This window comes from Mandrillus leucophaeus, unplaced genomic scaffold (genome assembly GCF_000951045.1).
Source record: "Mandrillus leucophaeus isolate KB7577 unplaced genomic scaffold, Mleu.le_1.0 Scaffold219, whole genome shotgun sequence".
Taxonomy (NCBI): domain Eukaryota; kingdom Metazoa; phylum Chordata; class Mammalia; order Primates; family Cercopithecidae; genus Mandrillus; species Mandrillus leucophaeus.
Genome location: NW_012102243.1, coordinates 335,755 through 353,769, shown reverse-complemented (window position 1 = coordinate 353,769; position 18,015 = coordinate 335,755). Strand labels below are relative to the sequence as shown.

Below are 18,015 nucleotides of genomic sequence, written 5' to 3'. Positions count from 1 at the left end.
GTTATTTGAGGTCTGTGGGCTGTGTTGGAATTCCACTGGCACCAAGACACTTGGATTCTGTGTCACAGCCCGGCTTGCTGAGGATGCCTGCTCCCACCTTTACCCGCCTCGCAGCCTCCCCGGTGCTGGCCAGGCACAGAGGGACACTCGTCCCCACGCCATGGATGAGTGCTTTCCTGGGACTCTCCACCAGGAACCCCCTCTAGGCCACAGGGCAAACTCTGGAGACTGCTTTGGGCTTGGGACCTGACCGTGGCCACGCACTGGGCCTGGCTTGGACCCCACAGGGCTGAGGCCCTCGGGCTCTGGGGCCCTGGGAATGGCCAGTGGGAAGCGTCCACTCCCTCCTGTTCCATCTGGAATGTGTGCCCGAGGCCAGTCCTCAGGATGAGCTGCCTAAGGGCGGGCAGAGGTCACAGGCCAGTGAGCAACCTGGCGCCTGCCACTTCTAAGATTGTGGGTTCACACGCACGGAGAGGGCAAGGATGGGGGTGGGTGGGAGGCAGCCGAGGGAACTTTGTGCCGGGAAAGCCCTGGAGGGAGCAGCTCTGAGGTCTCTGCGAAGCAGCCCTCCCTCCCTTTCGCATCTCCCTGTGGACGCTTGGACGTCAGGCCAGGAAGGGCTCAGGACTTCCAGCTGACCCTCTAGTCCAGCCCTGAGCTTTACAGATGGGGAAACTGAGGCCCCAGAGGCACGGAGGCTCGCCCAGAGTGCTGGCCGGGCCACCAGGACCTGGCATCTCACACTCTGGCGGTCCCCTGACTCTGTAGACACCATGAGTACCTCCCCCTCCCGCTGGTCCTGTTGTCTGCTGACAGCAGTGTTGGTTGAGGATGGGAGGAGGGGCCACGTGGCACAACCCCTTCTCCACCCCCAGGAGTAGCACCAAGCCCAGTGCCAGCCGCTTAGCTCCCCTGAGCAGGAGCAGAGGACACTGGAGCTTCGAGGGCAGAGCAGGACACACCGCCACTGATGCCTGGGTCCAGTGGTGGCCCCTCGAGGCCACACGTGGCCTGACATCCTGGAACACAGGTGCTCTTCACAGCACAAGTGATCCTGCAGACCCATCCGTGGGTACCCACTACGAGTGGACATAGCGACAGTGCTATGGCGTTCAAAGCATCTTGTCAGTCATGAAGCATCCTCGGCTCGTGTCTGGAGCTGGGCATCGTGGTGCCATCTGCAGGGCACGGCTGGTGCCTGGGACAGTGGAGCTGTCCTTCTCCACCTGACTGCTGTCTTGCCAACCTGCCTTCCTCCTGGTGCCCACGGCGTCCTCCTCCATCCATCCTCAGCGGTGATCGAATGCAGAGGAGCCCAGGATGCACTTCCGAGGCTCGCCTGTGACTTTCCGGAGATACTTAGACAAATGGACGTAAATAGCTCTTGGATCCTAGCAGGAATTCTCAACCTGATTTCTCTGAATTCAGAAGTCACAGTTAACTCAGAATGCTAACCGGGCCAGGGACCACGATCTCACAGAGGGGTCCTGTGTCCCGGGGAGGTGAGGGTGCCAGGGCTGTCTCCTGAGGTATCTGCTACCCGCCCCTGCACTGCCCGCTCCCCGAGGCCGCGTCTGCACATGCGATTTCCTTGGCTCCTTCTGCTCCTGGGCAGCGCCAGCCTCAGGTCCACACCTGGAATCCACCGTCTTTCCTGTGACAAATGACCTCGGTGCATCGAAGGCCCCCAGGGGCCACAACCTCCATGAGTGTGACTGGCTGGTGGGGCAGCACTGCTGTCCTGGGGACACGCTTCCCGTGGAGAGGCGGCTAGGAGCCTGGGGGGCTTAATCGAGGGGTTCTGGAAGGGCTCAGTGGTCAAACTTCAACATGCACCTGGGCCTCACCCATCGCCTAAGTGGGGCTGTCCCGAGTCCACCCCCAGCTCCTGAGCCCTCCTCACCCCTCAGCCTTCCCCTGGGCGGGGCTGGCACAGGCTGGGGTCCTCCACATCATCTCCGGCAGGGCAATGGCACACAGGCTCTGCCCAGTGGTCAGCAGCAGGCACGGGCAGGCACAGGGAGGAGGCAACCCCAGAGTAAAGGGAAACCGACAAGGCCTCTGTGCCCGTGAAAGCCGGGCTCTGGATCTGGCCAAAGAACGGTCCTCATGAGGCCACAGCTGGACTCAGCCTAGAGGCCTGACCCCAAAGGACATGGTGGATCGGGGGTACCCTGAGAAGGGTGGCCCCCAGGCCTGGCCCATGCTTGGCAGAAGGGTGTGCAGCGCTGGTCAGCCGCCTCCTTGAAGACGGGGGGAAATGAATAATCACAGGTGGCTCCCCGGGAAGGAGCCCAGGACCCCACGGGCACTGTGAGGACTCAGCACAGCCAAGGACCGGCTCATGGCGCTGTCATCCCTCCCGGGCCCCTCGAACCACCCACTGCTGGGACCCTGGACACGTGGGCTGCAAGTCTCCAGCCCTCACTGTCCTCAAGATGGCCATGTCCCCTCATCCTCTGAGCTGCCAGGGCCACACATCAGACCCAGCCCCGAGACACCACTGCCAGGTCCTGGTGTACTACAGCCCCCAACCCCTCCCTGCCTTCCAGAGACCCTGCCCCAGGGGAGAGCTGGCGCTCTGCTCCAGCATCCACCCAGCAAGACCCTCTCCCTACCTTATCCCTCCCTCTCACCCCTCCCCCTTTCCCTCCCTCCTTTCCCTCCACTTTCCCCTCTCCCTCCCTCGACTCCTCCCCTCCCCTCCTCACCTTCCATGGGCTCCAGGTCAAGCCCAGGGCTAGATGCATGCCTGGCCCACCCATGCCGCTCTGCAGGGGCACTCCTGGTGGAGCCCAGGCCCCCTGCCGCCCTACCCTGGGCCGCTGCCCAGCGCAAGGCCATGCTGGACAAGTGTGAATTGGGTGAAAGACACAGTAATGAAATGTGGTGAAAATGCTCCTAGAAGCCCAGCTGTCACCTTGCACAGTCCCTCGGCCTTTGGGGGATCCCAAAGCTCTCAGCTCCTACATGGTCCAGGCTTTGTCAGTGCCCCCCGCCCCCCTGCTGCCACACCCGGTCCCTTCAGGGCCACCACGGCCACTCCAGCTCCCTCAGTCCCTGTCTGGTGGGCGTCCCCTGGCCCTGCCCAAACCCTCCTCCCACCCAGACCACACCCAAGGCCGCCCCCAGCCGCCCCCCAGCACACCCAACCCCCCACAGGCGTCCTCTTCCTCCGCTGTGGCAGCCCTCAGCCCTCTCACGATGAAGAGCCTCCGACACCCAACCAGAAATACGGGGCAGCCTAAGGAGGGCCCCCTTTCTCTGTGGTGGGGACACCGCCGATGGAACCCCAGGCTTCCTTCCTGTTGGCCACGCCTGTTTCTTTCCTGCATCCTCTCCTGCCCATCAGACCCCACCCTCTGGTCAGTTCCGAGTCAGGCCAGGGGTGGGCAGGCCCCTGGAGCAGAGGCTCCTCTGGGAACCCAAGGCGAATGAGGAATGCCAGGATAGTGTCAGCAGACAGATGCAGGTCTGACCCCTGGTTCGGGACAGAGGACGGGGAGGGTAGAGGGTGGTGGGGATGCTTTTCACCATCACTGTCCCCATCCAGTCACTGGAGCAGCTTGTGGAAGGTGGCCTCGGTCGGTCATGCTCTCTGTAGTGGGGTCCAGGGCTCAGTCGCAGGTGCTCTCGTGGAGGCACAGTCAGAAGGGGGAAGGGGAAGGTATGAGCCAGCCGGACGCCAGTGTCAGAGCGCCCCAAGTGAGGGGTCAGTGCCCGGCAGGAGCTGAGAGTCACATGCTATCTGGTCCAGAGTGAGGACTGCTGGCCGCCCTCCTGCGAGTGGACAGAGGGACACAGTCCAAGGCACAGAGGCAGCACCCAGTGTCCACCCCTGCCCACTGCCTGGGTCCAAGACCCGAGAACTGTGCGCACAGAGCAGGCACCTGCCCAAAGCCTGGCCTGAGTGAGTGCCCAGGGTGCCCAGCAAACACCCACGGAGCAGCCAACTGACGGTGCATCCAGCCTGGAGCCCCACAGAGGCCAAGCGCTCAGTGTGGCCACACCAGACCTGCCCCCTGGGAGGTCCCGTGCACTGTGAACGCAGCCAGGGCACGGCCCGAGAGATTGCCTGGGCTGGGAGGCCCCAGGATCAGGCCCTCACTAGCCCAGGCACCTGCTCAGGGCTGGTGCTCCCTGGTCTTACCCCTGGAGCTCAGGCCATGGACAGTCGAGAGGAGATTGGCAAGGGTCAGCTCAGCATCTGGAATGGGCCTGGAGAAGGGGATCGACTGTGTCCCTAACCTCAGCTGAGTCCCATGTATTTCTGGGTTCTGCACACGTGGCCTCAGTAGTTGAAATAACGGGCAGCCAGCAGTGACTTAGAGACACGAGACTGGCTGCAAGGCCACTTGCAATCTGGTGACTTCATTCTGGGATCCTGGGAGGAGTCCCTGCCAGGCCCAGCTCCCCTGTCACCCTAGTTGCCAGCTCCAACCAGTGGCCAGGCAGCAATCATCCCCACCTGTCCCTTTGCCCACACGCTGGTCGTCCTCCTGTCCTGTCTGGGACAGCAGGTAGGGCTGTGGCCAGTTGACTGGCAAAGCTGTGTTTGACGGTGGAGCCTGGGAGGGAATGAACCAGCTGATCAGGCCAGCCAGGTGAGCCCTGTGGGGAGCTGGACATGTCCCCAGGCTGACACCACTGCCCCCAGTCAGCACTGGCACCAGCTTCCAGATGATTCTCTGGTCTCACCGTCTCCAGGAACTGCGGCCCCACCAGCCTCTTCCTGCCTCATTTCCCAAACTCCCTTTTCATTAGAGAGCAAAACCCCTTGAGGACCAGCGGCTGTATGGTCCACGGAGGCCTCAGGTAACAGTGCCCACAGGATTTTTAAGTTAAGGTATGTACGTTGTTTCTTTAGGCATAATTGCTATCGCACTTAGTCAGCTACAGTACAGTGTCAATACAACTTTTATGTGTTGTATTAGTCCACTGTCACACTGCTATAAAGAAGTACCCAAGAGTGGGTAATTTATAAAGGAAAGAAGTTTAATTGACTCACAGTTCCACATGGCTGGGAGGCCTCAGGAAACTTACAGTCATGGTGGAAGGGGAAGGAGAAGCAGCACCTTCTTCACAAGGAGACAGGAGAGAGAAGGGAAGAGCAAAGGGGGAAGAGACTCCTATAAAACCTTCAGTCTCGTGAGAATTCACTCAATATCATGAGAACAACATGAGGGAAGCCACCTCCTGATCCAACCACCTCCCACCAGGTCCTGCCCTCAACACATGGGGATTACGGGATCACAGTCTGAGATGAGATTTGGGTGAGGACACAGAGCCAAACCATATCATGTGCACTGGGAAACCAAAAACTGTGTATGATTCACTTTATTGCAGTGTTTGGAACTGAACCTGTACCATCTCTTCAGTGTGCACACACATCACACACACATGCACTCACACACCACACACATGCATTGCATACATGTGCACATACACTCATGCAGTTACATCACATGCACTCACACACACACCACACACACATACACACACTTGCACTGCACATGTGCACACCCAGGCACTTACACGCACTCACACTCACACCACATACACACACACTGAACACATGCATACTCAGGCACTTACATGCACTCACATTCACCACACACATACACACACTTGCACTGCACACATGCACACTCAGGCACTTACATGCACTCATACTCACCACACATATACACACACTTGCACTGCACATGTGCACACTCAGGCACGTACACGCACTCACATCACACACACACACTGAACACGTGCATACTCAGGCACTTACACGCATTCACATTCACCACACACATACACACACTTGCACTGCACACATGCACACTCTGGCACTTCCATGCACTCACACCACACATACACACTTGCACTGCACGTGTGCACACTCAGGCACTTACACGCACTCACATCACACGCATACACTCTTGCACTGCACATGTGCACATTCAGGCACTTACATGCACTCACACTCACCACACACATACACACACACTGCACACGTGCACATTTAGGCACTTGCATGCACTCACACTCACCACACAAACACACACACTTGCACTGCACACATGCACACTTAGGCACTTACATGCACTCACACTCACCACACACATACACTCTTGCATTGCACACGTGCACATTCAGGCACTTACATGCACTCATACTCACCACACACGTACACACACTTGCACTGCACACATGCACACTTAGGCACTTGCATGCACTCACACTCACCACACACATACACTCTTGCATTGCACACGTGCACACACACTCCTGCACTCATGCACTCACATCACACACATACACTCTTGCACTGCACACGTGCACATTCAGGCACTTACATGCACTCATACCACACACGTACACACACTTGCACTGCACACATGCACACTTAGACACTTGCATGCACTCACACTCACTACACACATACACACACACTGCACACGTGCACACTTAGGCACTTGCATGCATGCACACTCACTACACACATACACTCTTGCATTGCACACGTGCACACACACTCATGCACTCACACACTCACATCACACTTGCACACACACCCACGAAACGCCGCACATGGAGCACAGCTCAAGTCACAGCACCAGTGAAACTTCAGCTAAGCGTAAACTGAGGCGGGTGTGGCAGAGGAGGCCATGACCATGACCTGAGGCCTTCGCAGACCATACAGCCGCTGGTTCTTTATTGCTAAAAAAAAATGCTAGTGACTTCCGCAAGTCGTCATCTCCCTGCGGGCAGAGGGTCCCGCCTCGATGTGGACCCCTGGGGCTGACCAGGGTGGTGGCGGCTGAAGGCTGGAGTGGCTGTGGCAGTTTCTTAAAATAAGACAACAATGATGTTTGCCACATTGATTTTTCCTTTCACAAAAGAGTTCTCTGTAGCACGAAGTGCTGTCTGATGCATTTTACCCACAGTAGAACTCCTTTCAAAACTGGAGTCATCCTCTCAAACTCTGCCACGGCTTTGTCAACATAGTGTATGAAATATTCTCAATCCTTTGTTGTCATTTCAGTAGCGTCCACAGCATCTTCACCAGGAGCAGATTGATCCCAAGAAACCTCTTTCTTTGCTCATTCATAAGACGCAGCTCCTCTTTGGTTACGTTTCACCACGAGACTGTAGCAATGCAGTGCCATCTTCAGGCTGCACTTCTAATTCTTGGGTGGCCAGGAGCAGTGTCAACTAGCAGCAATATTTTGCAAAGAATCTTTTTGAGCAATAGGTCTCAACAGTGGGCTTTAAATATTCAGCAAACCGTGCTGTGAACAGATGTGCTGACACCAGGCTTTGTCGTCCTCTTACAGAGCACAGGCAGAGTACATTGAGCATCATTCTTAACGGCCCCGGGATTTTCAGAATGGTGAATGAGGATCGGCTTCAACTCAAAGTCCCCGGCCGCGTTAGCCCCTAGCAAGAGCGTCTGCCTGTGCTTGGAAGCTTGGAAGCCAGGCACGGTCTCCTCTCTAGCTGTGAGAGTCCTAGAAGGCATCTCTTCCAGTAGAAGGCTGCTTCATCTGCGTTGCAGATCTCTTGTTTAGGCTAAGCGCTGTGGCTCATGCCTGTAATCCCAGCACTTTGGGAGGCCGAGGCAGGCAGATCACCTGAGGTCAGGAGTTCGAGACGAACCTGGCCAAGACAGCAAAGCCCAGTCTGGACAAAAAAAAAAAAAAACACAAAAAATTAGCCAGGCGTGGTGGTGGGCACCTGTAATCCCAGCTCCCGGGGAGGCTGAGGCAAGAGAATCACTTGAACCTGGGAGGTGGAGCTTGCAGTGAGCCGAGATCACGCCACTGCACTCCAGCCTGGGTGACAGAGCAAGACCCTGTCTCAAAAAAAGAAAAATCACTCTTGTTTAGTGCAACCTCCCTCATCGCTATCCTGGCCAGATCTTCTGGAGAACTTGCTACAGCTTCTCCATCAACACTTACTGTTTCACCCTGCACTTTTATGTTATGAAGATGGTTTCTGTCCTTAAACTTCATGAACCAACCTCTGCTAACTTGGAGCGTTTTTCCTGCTGCACCTCTCTCGGCCGTCAGAGGGTTAAAGAGAGTTAGGGTCTTGCTCTAGATGAGGCTTTGGCTTGAGGGAATGTTGTGTCTGGTTTGATCTTCCATCCAGACCATTAAAACTTGCTCCACATCAGCCATGAGGTTGTTTGACTTTCTTATCATTCATGTGTTTGCTGGAGGCAATTTTCTTCAATACTTTTCCTTTGCATTCACAACGTGGCTGTTTGTCACAAGAGGCCGAGCTTTTGGCCTATCTCTGTTTCGACATGCCTTCTTCACTAACGTAATGATTTCTAGCTTTATAAATAAAGCAAGAGACGTCCAACTGTTCCTTTCATCTGAACACTTAGAGGCCATTGTAGGGTTATTAATTGGCCTAATTTCAATATTTTTGTGACTCAGGGAATAGGAGGGAGATGGGGAACAGCCAACCCGTGGAGCAACCAGATCACACAGGACATTCACCCACTAAGTTCACCGTCTCATACGGGCGTGGTTTGTGGTGCCCCAAGACAGCTACCACGGAAGCCTCCAAGATGACTGATCACAGCTCACCATGACAGACATAGTAATGGCGGTAAAATGTGAAATATTTAGAGAATTACCAAAATATGACACAGAGACATCAAATGAACACATGCTGCTGGAAAAATGGGCCTGATGGACTCGCTCAACGCTGGGTTCCCACAGCCTTCACCTGTGAAAAACGCAGGACCTGCAAAGCCCAGGTGCACCTGTGCATGTGTGAGTGCCTGTGCGTGTGTGAGTGCCTGTGCGTGTGGAGGGCCTATGCATGTAGAGTGTGCCAGTGTGTGTGTGTGTGTGTGCGTGGTGTGTGCCAGTGTGTGTGTGAGTGTGAATGTGTGTGCATGTGCGTGTGCTGTGTGCTAGTGTGCATGTGTGCATGTATGTACGTGTGTGCCTGTGCATATGGTGTGTGCCAGTGTGCACGTGTGTGCGCCTGTGCATGAGTGTGTGTGTGAGTGTGCATGTGTGCCAGTGTGCCGATGTGTGTACGTGTGTGCCTGTGCATGTGGTGTGTGCCAGTGTGCATGAGTGTGTGTGCATGTGTGTGCCTGTGCATGTGGTATGTGCCTGTGCGTGTGCCTGTGCATGTGGTGTATGCCATTGTGCGTGTGTGCCTGTGTGTGTGTGAATGTGCGTGTGTGTGCCATTGTATGTGAATGTGTGTGCCTGTGCATGTGATGTGTGCGTGTGTGCCAGTGTACATGTGAGTGTGCATTCGTGAGTATGTGTGCTTGTGTGTGTGATGTGTGCCAGTGTGCGTGTGTGTGTGTGCGCGCCAGTGTGCATGTGGTATGTGTGTTCCAGTGGGGGGGGCATGTATGCATGGAAGTGTCATGCAAGCAAATGTGTGTGCACATGTGAGCATGCATGTGGTGTAAGGAGAGGTGCAGCATGGAGGCAGAGGCAGGGCCGCCCGCCTGAGCCCAGAGATGCAGTGTTGGTCTCAGAGGGGCTGTCCTGGGTGGCACCTGGGTCCGGGACCTTTTCGCTTGGGCTTTGATGGTGCCACTGCACCTGGGGAGAGGTGTGAAGTGTCAGCCATGGCGGGAACCGAGCCGTGGCGGGACCACACCCATGGTCTGAATCCTTGCTCCGTTTCCCCATGTCCCAGCATGCGTTGATTCTGACCATCGGCTCCAATCAGCAGCGGGCGAGTGTGTCAGGAGGGATCACAGAGCCGGCAGCACCCAGACGGGGCACGTGCTTCTGTGGATGGTTTAAGACACCCATCCCCATGCCACATCCGCACCATGGCTCCTCCCCGAGGCTCCCCAGTCACCCCCGTGAGCAGCAGCATGTCCATCCTGTAGCTGTGAGTGGCTAGGGTTCACGCACCACTGGGGCCGCACCACAAGCTCAGTGTATAAAGCAACTCAGGGGGATCATCCGACAGTTGAGAGCCGTAAGTCCAACATGGGCCCCGCTGGACCGATATCGAGGTGTGGGCAGGGCTGCTTCCCTCCCCCGGCACCTTCTGGGGCTGCCTCAGCCGCCATCACTCCTGGGCTTGGGGCCTCCTCCACCCTGAAAGCCAGCAGCCCTGCATCTTCTCTCCACTGGGATCTCTGCCCTCCCTCTTAAGAGGACCCCGGTGATGTTGTCAGTCCAGCCAAACAACCCAGGACAGTCTCCGCCCTTCACCATCGCTCATTTAACCGCACCTGCAATGTCCCTCTTGACGTGTGAGGTGAAACCACTGGTTTCAGGGAAGAGAACATGGATATCTGGGGGCGTTATTCAGTCGACATAGGACGGAGCTCCTGTTCTCCTGTGCAACGCTCATCTACCTGCCCCGGCACTGATGGTCACTCCTCCCTCACTTGGCCCTGGGTCACGTGGCGGTGCACTTAGGGCTGGTCCCGGGCTCTGCAGTCCCCGGCCAGGCCACCCTCCCCAGCTCTGCACCCTCCCTGGCCAGGCCACCCTCTCAGGCTCTGCACCCTCCCCAGCTCTGCATCCTCCCCATCCAGGCCACCCTCCCCAGCTCTGCATCCTCCCCATCCAGGCCACCCTCCTCAGCTCTGCACCCTCCCCAGCTCTGCACTCTCCCCAGCCAGGCCACCCTCCCCGGCCTCTGAGCAATGTGCTCTGCCGTAAGTCAGCTCCCGCTTTGCTCCTCTGGACACCTCTGGGTCAGGTTCACAGCTCCCAAGGGGAAGCCATTAGGATTTCATCGAGATTCAGATCCGCCCTCCCTTTCTAGAAACCTTCATCTAACGCAGGCGTTGGCCTGAGCCCCGGAAATCACGTAACCCGGAAAAGTTCCAGTGAGTGGCCTGGCATGGCGAGCCACTGTCCCGATGCTGGGACCTGGGCACAGAGGGGTGGCTGGACATTCCTCGACGCCCAGAGTCCACCTGGGGTTTAGATGGGATTCTAGGTAACAGAATACGACGCTTGAGTGACAGACGCGTCAGCGCCCAGAGCAGGAGGACAAGCTGGGCCCCCACCCTGACTGGGGCTCGGAGCCATAGGAGAGGGTGTTCCCAGCTGCCAGATGGGCAGGAACCACTCCCCGGACACAGGTGGGCTGAGGCGGTTGTGAGCGGCCCACGTCGGGCGGTGGTTGGTGGATGCTGGACCCAGCAGAGCCCCCCGCCCCAGCCCCAGCCCCAGCCCCAGCCCCAGCCCCGCGCCTGCGAGTCCACGGCAGTCACTGCCCAGCGGCGGCGGCGAGAAAAGCGGCGGCCTCCAGCGCCCTCTGCCGGCCGACCTGCGCTGCGCGCCGGGACGGAGCCCGGAGCCGGTGGTCCTGGCAGGCAGGGCCGGGCAGGCAGCTTGGAGACGGCCGGCCGGGCACAGACAGACCCTCCCACAGGCTGCAGCGGGCGGCGTGTCCTCTGAGCAGCTGCCAGCAGCTTCTCCACGCCCGCTGCAGGACACTGGGGTCCTCAGGAAAAGACCTGCAGCCACAGGAAGGCAGGGGAGCTCACGGTGCTGCATCGTCTGGCCAGACCCAGGCAGGGCCTCTGGGACACGTCAGCTGCTCCATCATCCAGCCTTGGACGCGCAGAGGCCACTGCTGCAATCCTTCTTGCCGGCTCCTTGTGGGTAACTGGGGCCACGGGCCACAGAGGAGTGTGGCGGGCTGGCCCTGCTGCACAAAGCGCGCCCTGAGCCATCCCTGTCACAGCTGTGCCTGCTGAGGATGCCAAAGGGGACTTCAAGGCAGAACCTGTAGCTCCGTCTCCTGCAGAGGGTGGAGGGCTGGCTCGGAGACAGTGGCCTCCTGTGTGTCCAGAGCGGGGTCTAGGGGGTCCCTGTGCCTGGCAGCAGCAGGACCCTGGGGGGCTTCCTGTGCCACCGTTGACTGTGGGAGCAGAGCAGAGGTGCCCGTGCTGACATCACAGGCCGGCCGGGTGTGGACAGCTGAGCCCAGGCCCTGTTAGAACAAGCTCTGGATGGGACTGTCCCAGCCGGGTGCCCGTGGCCTCTATAAGAAGTTGGGTCTGCTTTCCCACTCCATGTCCTGTTTTGCCACCTGTGGGCTTCACAGCCAACTCTTTGCTAAAGTCATGTGCGGCTCACTCCTCCCTGTCTTCACCTTCAGAGAGACACTGGTCTTTATTTCTCCCGGGCCCCCGCCCCGCTCGGCAGGAACAAACCGCCAGACTGACTGGGTGACAGCGTCGGGCAGGTTTCTCCTGCTTCCCATCCACTGGGGTGGTTGGATGTCTTCTCAGAAAATCAAAGGACTGTCTCTGGTCTGTCCTGCACCACAACTGTGCGCCGTGGGTCCGTCCTGCACCACAACTGTGCGCCGTGGGTCCGTCCTGCACCACAACTGTGCGCCGTGGGTCCGTCCTGCACCACAACTGTGTGCCGTGGGTCCGTCCTGCACCACAACTGTGTGCCGTGGGTCCGTCCTGCACCACAATTGTGTGCCGTGGGTCCATCCCGGACACTTCTGCATCCCATGGGCCCCTCTATCTCACTGTCTTATCATCGACTTTGCCTGGCATCGGTGTAACCACTGTAGCTCTCTTAATCTCACAGTTGGCATTGCATGGCTTTTTCCATCCAGTTACTTTCAACCTACTTGTGTCTTATATTCAGTGCTTCTATTCTAGTCACCATGTTCCAGGAGCTTACTATCTATCCTGATCATCTCTGCCTTTGGATTGGAGCTTTTAGCTTGCTAAAATTAATTGGAATTTTGATTTGGTTGGATTTAGTCTACATTTTACTCTTTGTTTTCTGTTTTTACCATTTTAAGTGATTGTTTTGCTCTTTGGAATTCTTCCATTTCTCCTTTACTTCCTTCTTTTGGATTATTTTAACATTTTTTAAAATTTCGTTTTAATGTATCTATTAGTTTTTTTGTTTGTTTGTTTGAGACGGAGTCTCACTCTGTCGCCCAGGCTGGAGTGCAGTGGTGCGATCTCGGCTCACGGCAACCTCTGCCCCCCGGGTTCACGCCATTCTCCTGCCTCAGCCTCCCTAGTAGCTGGGAGTACAGTCACCCGCCACCACGCCCAGCTAATTTTTTGCATTTTTAGTAGAGACGAGGTTTCACCGTGTTAGCCAGGATGGTCTCAATCTCCTGACCTCGTGATCCACCCACCTTGGCCTCCCAAAGTGTTAGGGTTACAGGCGTGAGCTACCGCATCCAGCCGAGTTTTTACCTAGTTTCGTATGGTTGCTCTAAGGGATTAAAATCCACAACCTTTCCACATCCTATGTAGAGTAAAATTGTTCTCTTCATATAACACATTTATAGAAAACTTGCAACTGTATAGGACTGTTTCCTGCCTCCCACCTTTCCTCCCACAGATGCTGGGCACAGCACCATCCCCACGTACCCTACACAAGGCGGTGCTCAAGTTCTTTCTTGAAACAGTCATTGCAAGAGGGAGGAAATTAAGAAGGGGGAGACAAAGCTTTTCTATTTATCCCTCAGCGTTTCTGGTGTCCTCCTTCCTTCCGGACAGTCCAAGTTCCCCCAAGCAGCCCAGGGGCTCCCTGCTGTTCTGATGAAGTCCACAGCATGGACCCCCAGCCCAAGGCCTACCGTGCAGGTCTGGTTAGGGTTTTCCACAGGTGCGGTGCCTGCAGAAGGGTCCACTACCCCTCCACCCTGAATAATTTCAGCTAGCATTTCCTGAAATACAGGTCCATACATGGCAAGTGCTCTTAGTTTTATTTTTATCAGAAAGTGTCTTTATTTCATCTTTATTTCTGAAGGAAATCTTGGGATATAGAGTCTGGGAAGCACAGGTTTCCTAGGGGGTCCCCGAGAACTACCAGACCCAGGGCCACCCCTCCCACCCCTGCACCTTGGAGCCCACTGAACACGTGGGGCAGGGGTCCGTGGCCGACCTGGGTGTTCCCAGCAGCCGGGGAGACAGCACCCATGGGGGATGGTCTCTGAGCCGGCCCCTAGGTCACGCATGCTCCATAGGGCCGGCAGCCAGGGTCAGGCCAGGGACTGGAGGCGGTGAGCAAATGCACCTGGTCCGAGACACACAGCATCATGCATGGACCCCTGGGTGCCCTCAGCACGATTGCCAGGCCCTGCAGAGGGGAAGGTCAGCCCCTGCCCTGGGCTTAGGCTGTGCCTGTCAGGATGAGACTGCCCCTCCAAGGCAGGGTTCCTGGGTCTGACAGGGAGCAGAGCCTTCCGCCCTCTGAATCTCTTCCCCTGAGGCTAAGCGGGGCTTTAAAAGTGTTTAAAACGGGGCACCACGGGTCACTGGCCACGCGCACTACCCGTGGGGAGGGGCCATGACCTGGAGACTCAGTGGGACATGCAGCTCCCTGTGTGACCCCACGCCGCCCCGGGGAGCGGTCCCGCCTGCAGCCAGGGGCTCCCTGCAGCTGCAGAGAAATCAGCAGCTAACGGAGCTCTCCCGGGGCCCACCTGTTCCGGGACCTGGCCAGGGCTCTCTCCCGGCGCAGAGGCCCGCGGGAGGCCAGGCGAGGCCGGCACAGGCTGCTCGGTCGGCGGTCGGGGGTCGGGAGTCTTGGTCCCCTCCTGCTCCGCCCGCGTCCGCCGCTCTCCCTTGCCCCGCGGAGTGGGGGAGGGACAGCGTGTCCCCGGAAGATGCAGGCAGCGTCTGCAAGGGGGTCAGCGCCTTCCTCTCCGGCAGGTTTTACCTCGTCAGTGGAGGGGTCCCCTTTATCATCTGTGGGGTCACGGCTGCCACGAACATCAGGAATTACGGGACAGAGGACGAGGACGCGGCGTAGTGAGTACCGGGTGCCCAGAGCTGGGAGCTGGGAGCAGCGGGTGGGCTCTGTCCGAGGTCCCTCCCGGACACCTGCAGTGGGGGAGACCAGGACGAAGCAGCAAGGCCTGGGCCTGGACCTGGGGCTCGCCCAGAGCTGCGCCCCTCCCAGCTCGCGCCCCCGAGGAGTGCGCAGTGCCCCCTCCTCTCCCAGGGACCCCAATCTGATCTTTGCCTCTGGATGAGTCCGGCCTGGTTAGCCTTCTATGGGAGGGGCCTGGGGACAAATAGCGATTTGGCAGCAGCATGGAGCTCAGCTGAGAAGGGAAACCCCATAGAGTAGAACGAACCCAGCCGTCCCGCCATCGGTGCCCAGAGCCAGCCTGGAACCCCTGATTCAGGCCCTCAGTTCCTTCTGCGGCCCCAGGATGGCCCGCCCGCCTGCCCTCCGCCTGGCCCCGCCCACCCGGCTCCACCTCCACCTCCACCTGACCCCGCCCACCTCACGCCGGCCATGCCCACCCGGCTCCACCCTCTGCCTGGCCCCACCCATCCAGCGCTGCCCTCTGCTCAGCCCCGCCCACCTAGCTCTGCCTCTTCCTGGCCCCACCCACCCCACACCGGCCCCACCCACCCGGCTCTGTCCCTGCTCCTGCCCACCCAGGCCCACCCTGCACCTGGCCCCCCGCCCAGCTCCACCTCCGCCCACACCTGGGACACTTTCCTGGCTCCCCGACCTCCCAAGCTGGTAGGGCCAATAGGGCCTCGTTCCCATCCACACTGTCAGCGACTCTAGAAGCGCCCAAGGCCCCCAAGCCGCAGTTGTGCAAAGCCACTTGCTGGTCCGGGCGGGTGCGGGGCCCTTTGCTCTGCAGGAGGAGTCCTGAGTCCTGAGTCCTGGCCGTGCTGGCCCAGCTGATGCTGACGTGAGTCTCCCCACAGCTGCTGGATGGCCTGGGAGCCTAGCCTGGGCGCCTTCTACGGCCCAGCCGCCGTCATTGCCCTGGTCACCTGCGTGTACTTCCTGGGCACCTACGTGCAGCTGCGGCGCCACCCAGGGCGCAGGTACGAGATGCGCGCACAGCCCGAGGAGCAGCGGCGGCTGGCCACGCCCGAGGGCAGCCGTGGGATCCGGCCCGGCACCCCACCCGCACGCGATGCCCCTGGCGCCTCGGTGCTGCAGAACGAGCACTCCTTCCAGGCACAGCTGCGCGCTGCCGCCTTCACGCTGTTCCTGTTCACGGCCACGTGGGCCTTCGGGGCGCTGGCGGTGTCCCAGGGCCACTTCCTGGACATGGTCTTCAGCTGCCTGTACGGCGCCTTCTGCGTGACACTGGGGCTCTTCGTGCTCATCCACCACTGCGCCAAGCGCGAGGACGTGTGGCAGTGCTGGTGGGCATGCTGCCCACCCCGCAGGGATGCCCATTCCGCGCTCGATGCCAACGGGGCCGCACTGGGCCGTGCCGCCTGCCTGCATTCGCCGGGCCTCGGCCAGCCACGGGGCTTCGCGCACCCACCGGGACCCTGTAAGATGACCAACCTGCAGGCCGCACAGGGCCACGCCAGTTGTCTGTCCCCAGCCACCCCGTGCTGCGCCAAGATGCACGGCGAGCCACTGATGGCGGACGAGGCACACGTGCACGCGCAGGAGGAGGGTGCCTTCGGGCACGACCCCCACCTGCACGGGTGCCTTCAGGGCAGAACTAAGCCGCCCTACTTTAGCCGGCACCCAGCAGAGGAGCCCGAGTACGCTTACCACATCCCGTCCAGCCTGGACGGCAGCCCCCAAAGCTCGCGCACAGACAGCCCCCCCAGCTCTCTGGATGGCCCGGCAGGGGCACACACGCTGGCCTGCTGTGCCCAGGGTGACCCCTTCCCCATGGTCAGCCAGCCTGAGGGCAGCGATGGGAGCCCTGCCCTCTACAGCTGCCCCACGCGGCCGGGCAGGGAGGCAGCGCTTGGGCCTGGTCACCTGGAGATGCTGCGGAGGACACAGTCCCTGCCCTTTGGTGGCCCCAGCCAGAACGGGCTGCCCAAGGGTAACTTGCTAGAAGACCTGCCGTTTGGCACCGATGGGACCGGCAACATCCGAACAGGACCCTGGAAAAATGAAACTACGGTGTAGGCGGAGCAGGGGACACAGTGTTCCTGGAGGAGCTTCAGAGCAGAGCGGGGGGCCCATCTGCCACATGAGGTCACTGGGGGCACCAAAGTGACCCCACCTTTCGGAAGCAGTTCACACCCCTGCCCCTTCCTCGTGAAAGACCTCAGCGGGGAAAAGCTCTGGGCCACGCCCACTCCTTTTATCCCAGTTCCACGTGCTCCTCCCTGCACAAGGTCATCTGGTTTCTGTCCTGTGGCCTCCAGTCCTGGGGCGCCCCAGAGGCAGAGCAGGGGCTTCCATCAAAGGACCCACCCAGACCCCAGCGTGGCCCTGCCCGAGATGCCGTCCACGGAGTCCTGGCTTCCCCTGGTGTGGCCAGGCGGGGCCGAGATCGCAGCAGGGGGCTGCCCTGACCTTTCCCAGTGTTCAATGTGTGTGTCTTGCGTTCTGCTCCAGGGGTGGTGGTGGCAGGTCTGTCCCCAGCATTCTCACCCTGGGCAGAACCCTTGGGACCCACTGCTGTCGTGTGTCTGAGCCACCCCTGCAGCTTCACGGGACCCCTGCACCCCTCTGCCCACTCAGTGTCCCCTGTCAACCTTGTCCTTGTCACAGCCCCAGCCCTGCAGGGCTGAGAGCACCACGGATGCTGCGGGCTGCAGCCGCGCTCCGGACTTTGGGGATGGCTGTCGGCTTCAGAGGGCCAGTGGGGTGCTCTCAGGGGCCCAAGCCTTGGGAAGATGCCCAGACATCCGTTAGTGAAGATTCGACTTCCAAAACCAGCCACCGTTGGGACTGGATTCCACTCCAGTATAGGCACTTGGCAACAAGGTTTATTCCAAAAAGAAGAGGGGCTGGCAGACGGGACATTCTCATGGACAAAATTCCTTTCCCTTTTTCTCATCTCCATGAACATCTGGGCACCAAGCCCTGACTCAAAGGACAGATGTGGATGACAACAAGCCTTCTGTGAAAGCAAGTGGCCCGTCCCTTGGTGGAAGGGAGTCCAGAGGGCCGTGGGTGTGAAACTGTACACAGTTTTCCCTCCGTCCCTCCTTGTCTGTGACACATGTTCACCCACACACACACACGCACACAAACACATGTGCATATCACACACATATACATACACACAAACGTGCATATCACACACATACACATGCACACACACAAACACATG

At 58.8% G+C, this 18,015-nt stretch overlaps 1 protein-coding gene across 2 annotated transcripts in view; it reads left to right on the top strand.

The window, feature by feature from the left end:
- ADGRA1 (adhesion G protein-coupled receptor A1) overlaps positions 1 to 16,995 on the top strand; it is a 41,145-nt gene extending 24,150 nt beyond the window's left edge. For both annotated transcript variants that reach the window (XM_011980827.1, XM_011980829.1), the window contains 2 exons: positions 14,657 to 14,755; positions 15,677 to 16,995. In XM_011980827.1, coding sequence (XP_011836217.1) covers positions 14,657 to 14,755; positions 15,677 to 16,859 — 1,282 coding nt within the window. In that variant the 3' untranslated portion in view covers positions 16,860 to 16,995. The remainder of the gene's footprint in view (positions 1 to 14,656; positions 14,756 to 15,676) is intronic.
- Positions 16,996 to 18,015: the final 1,020 nt, after the last annotated feature.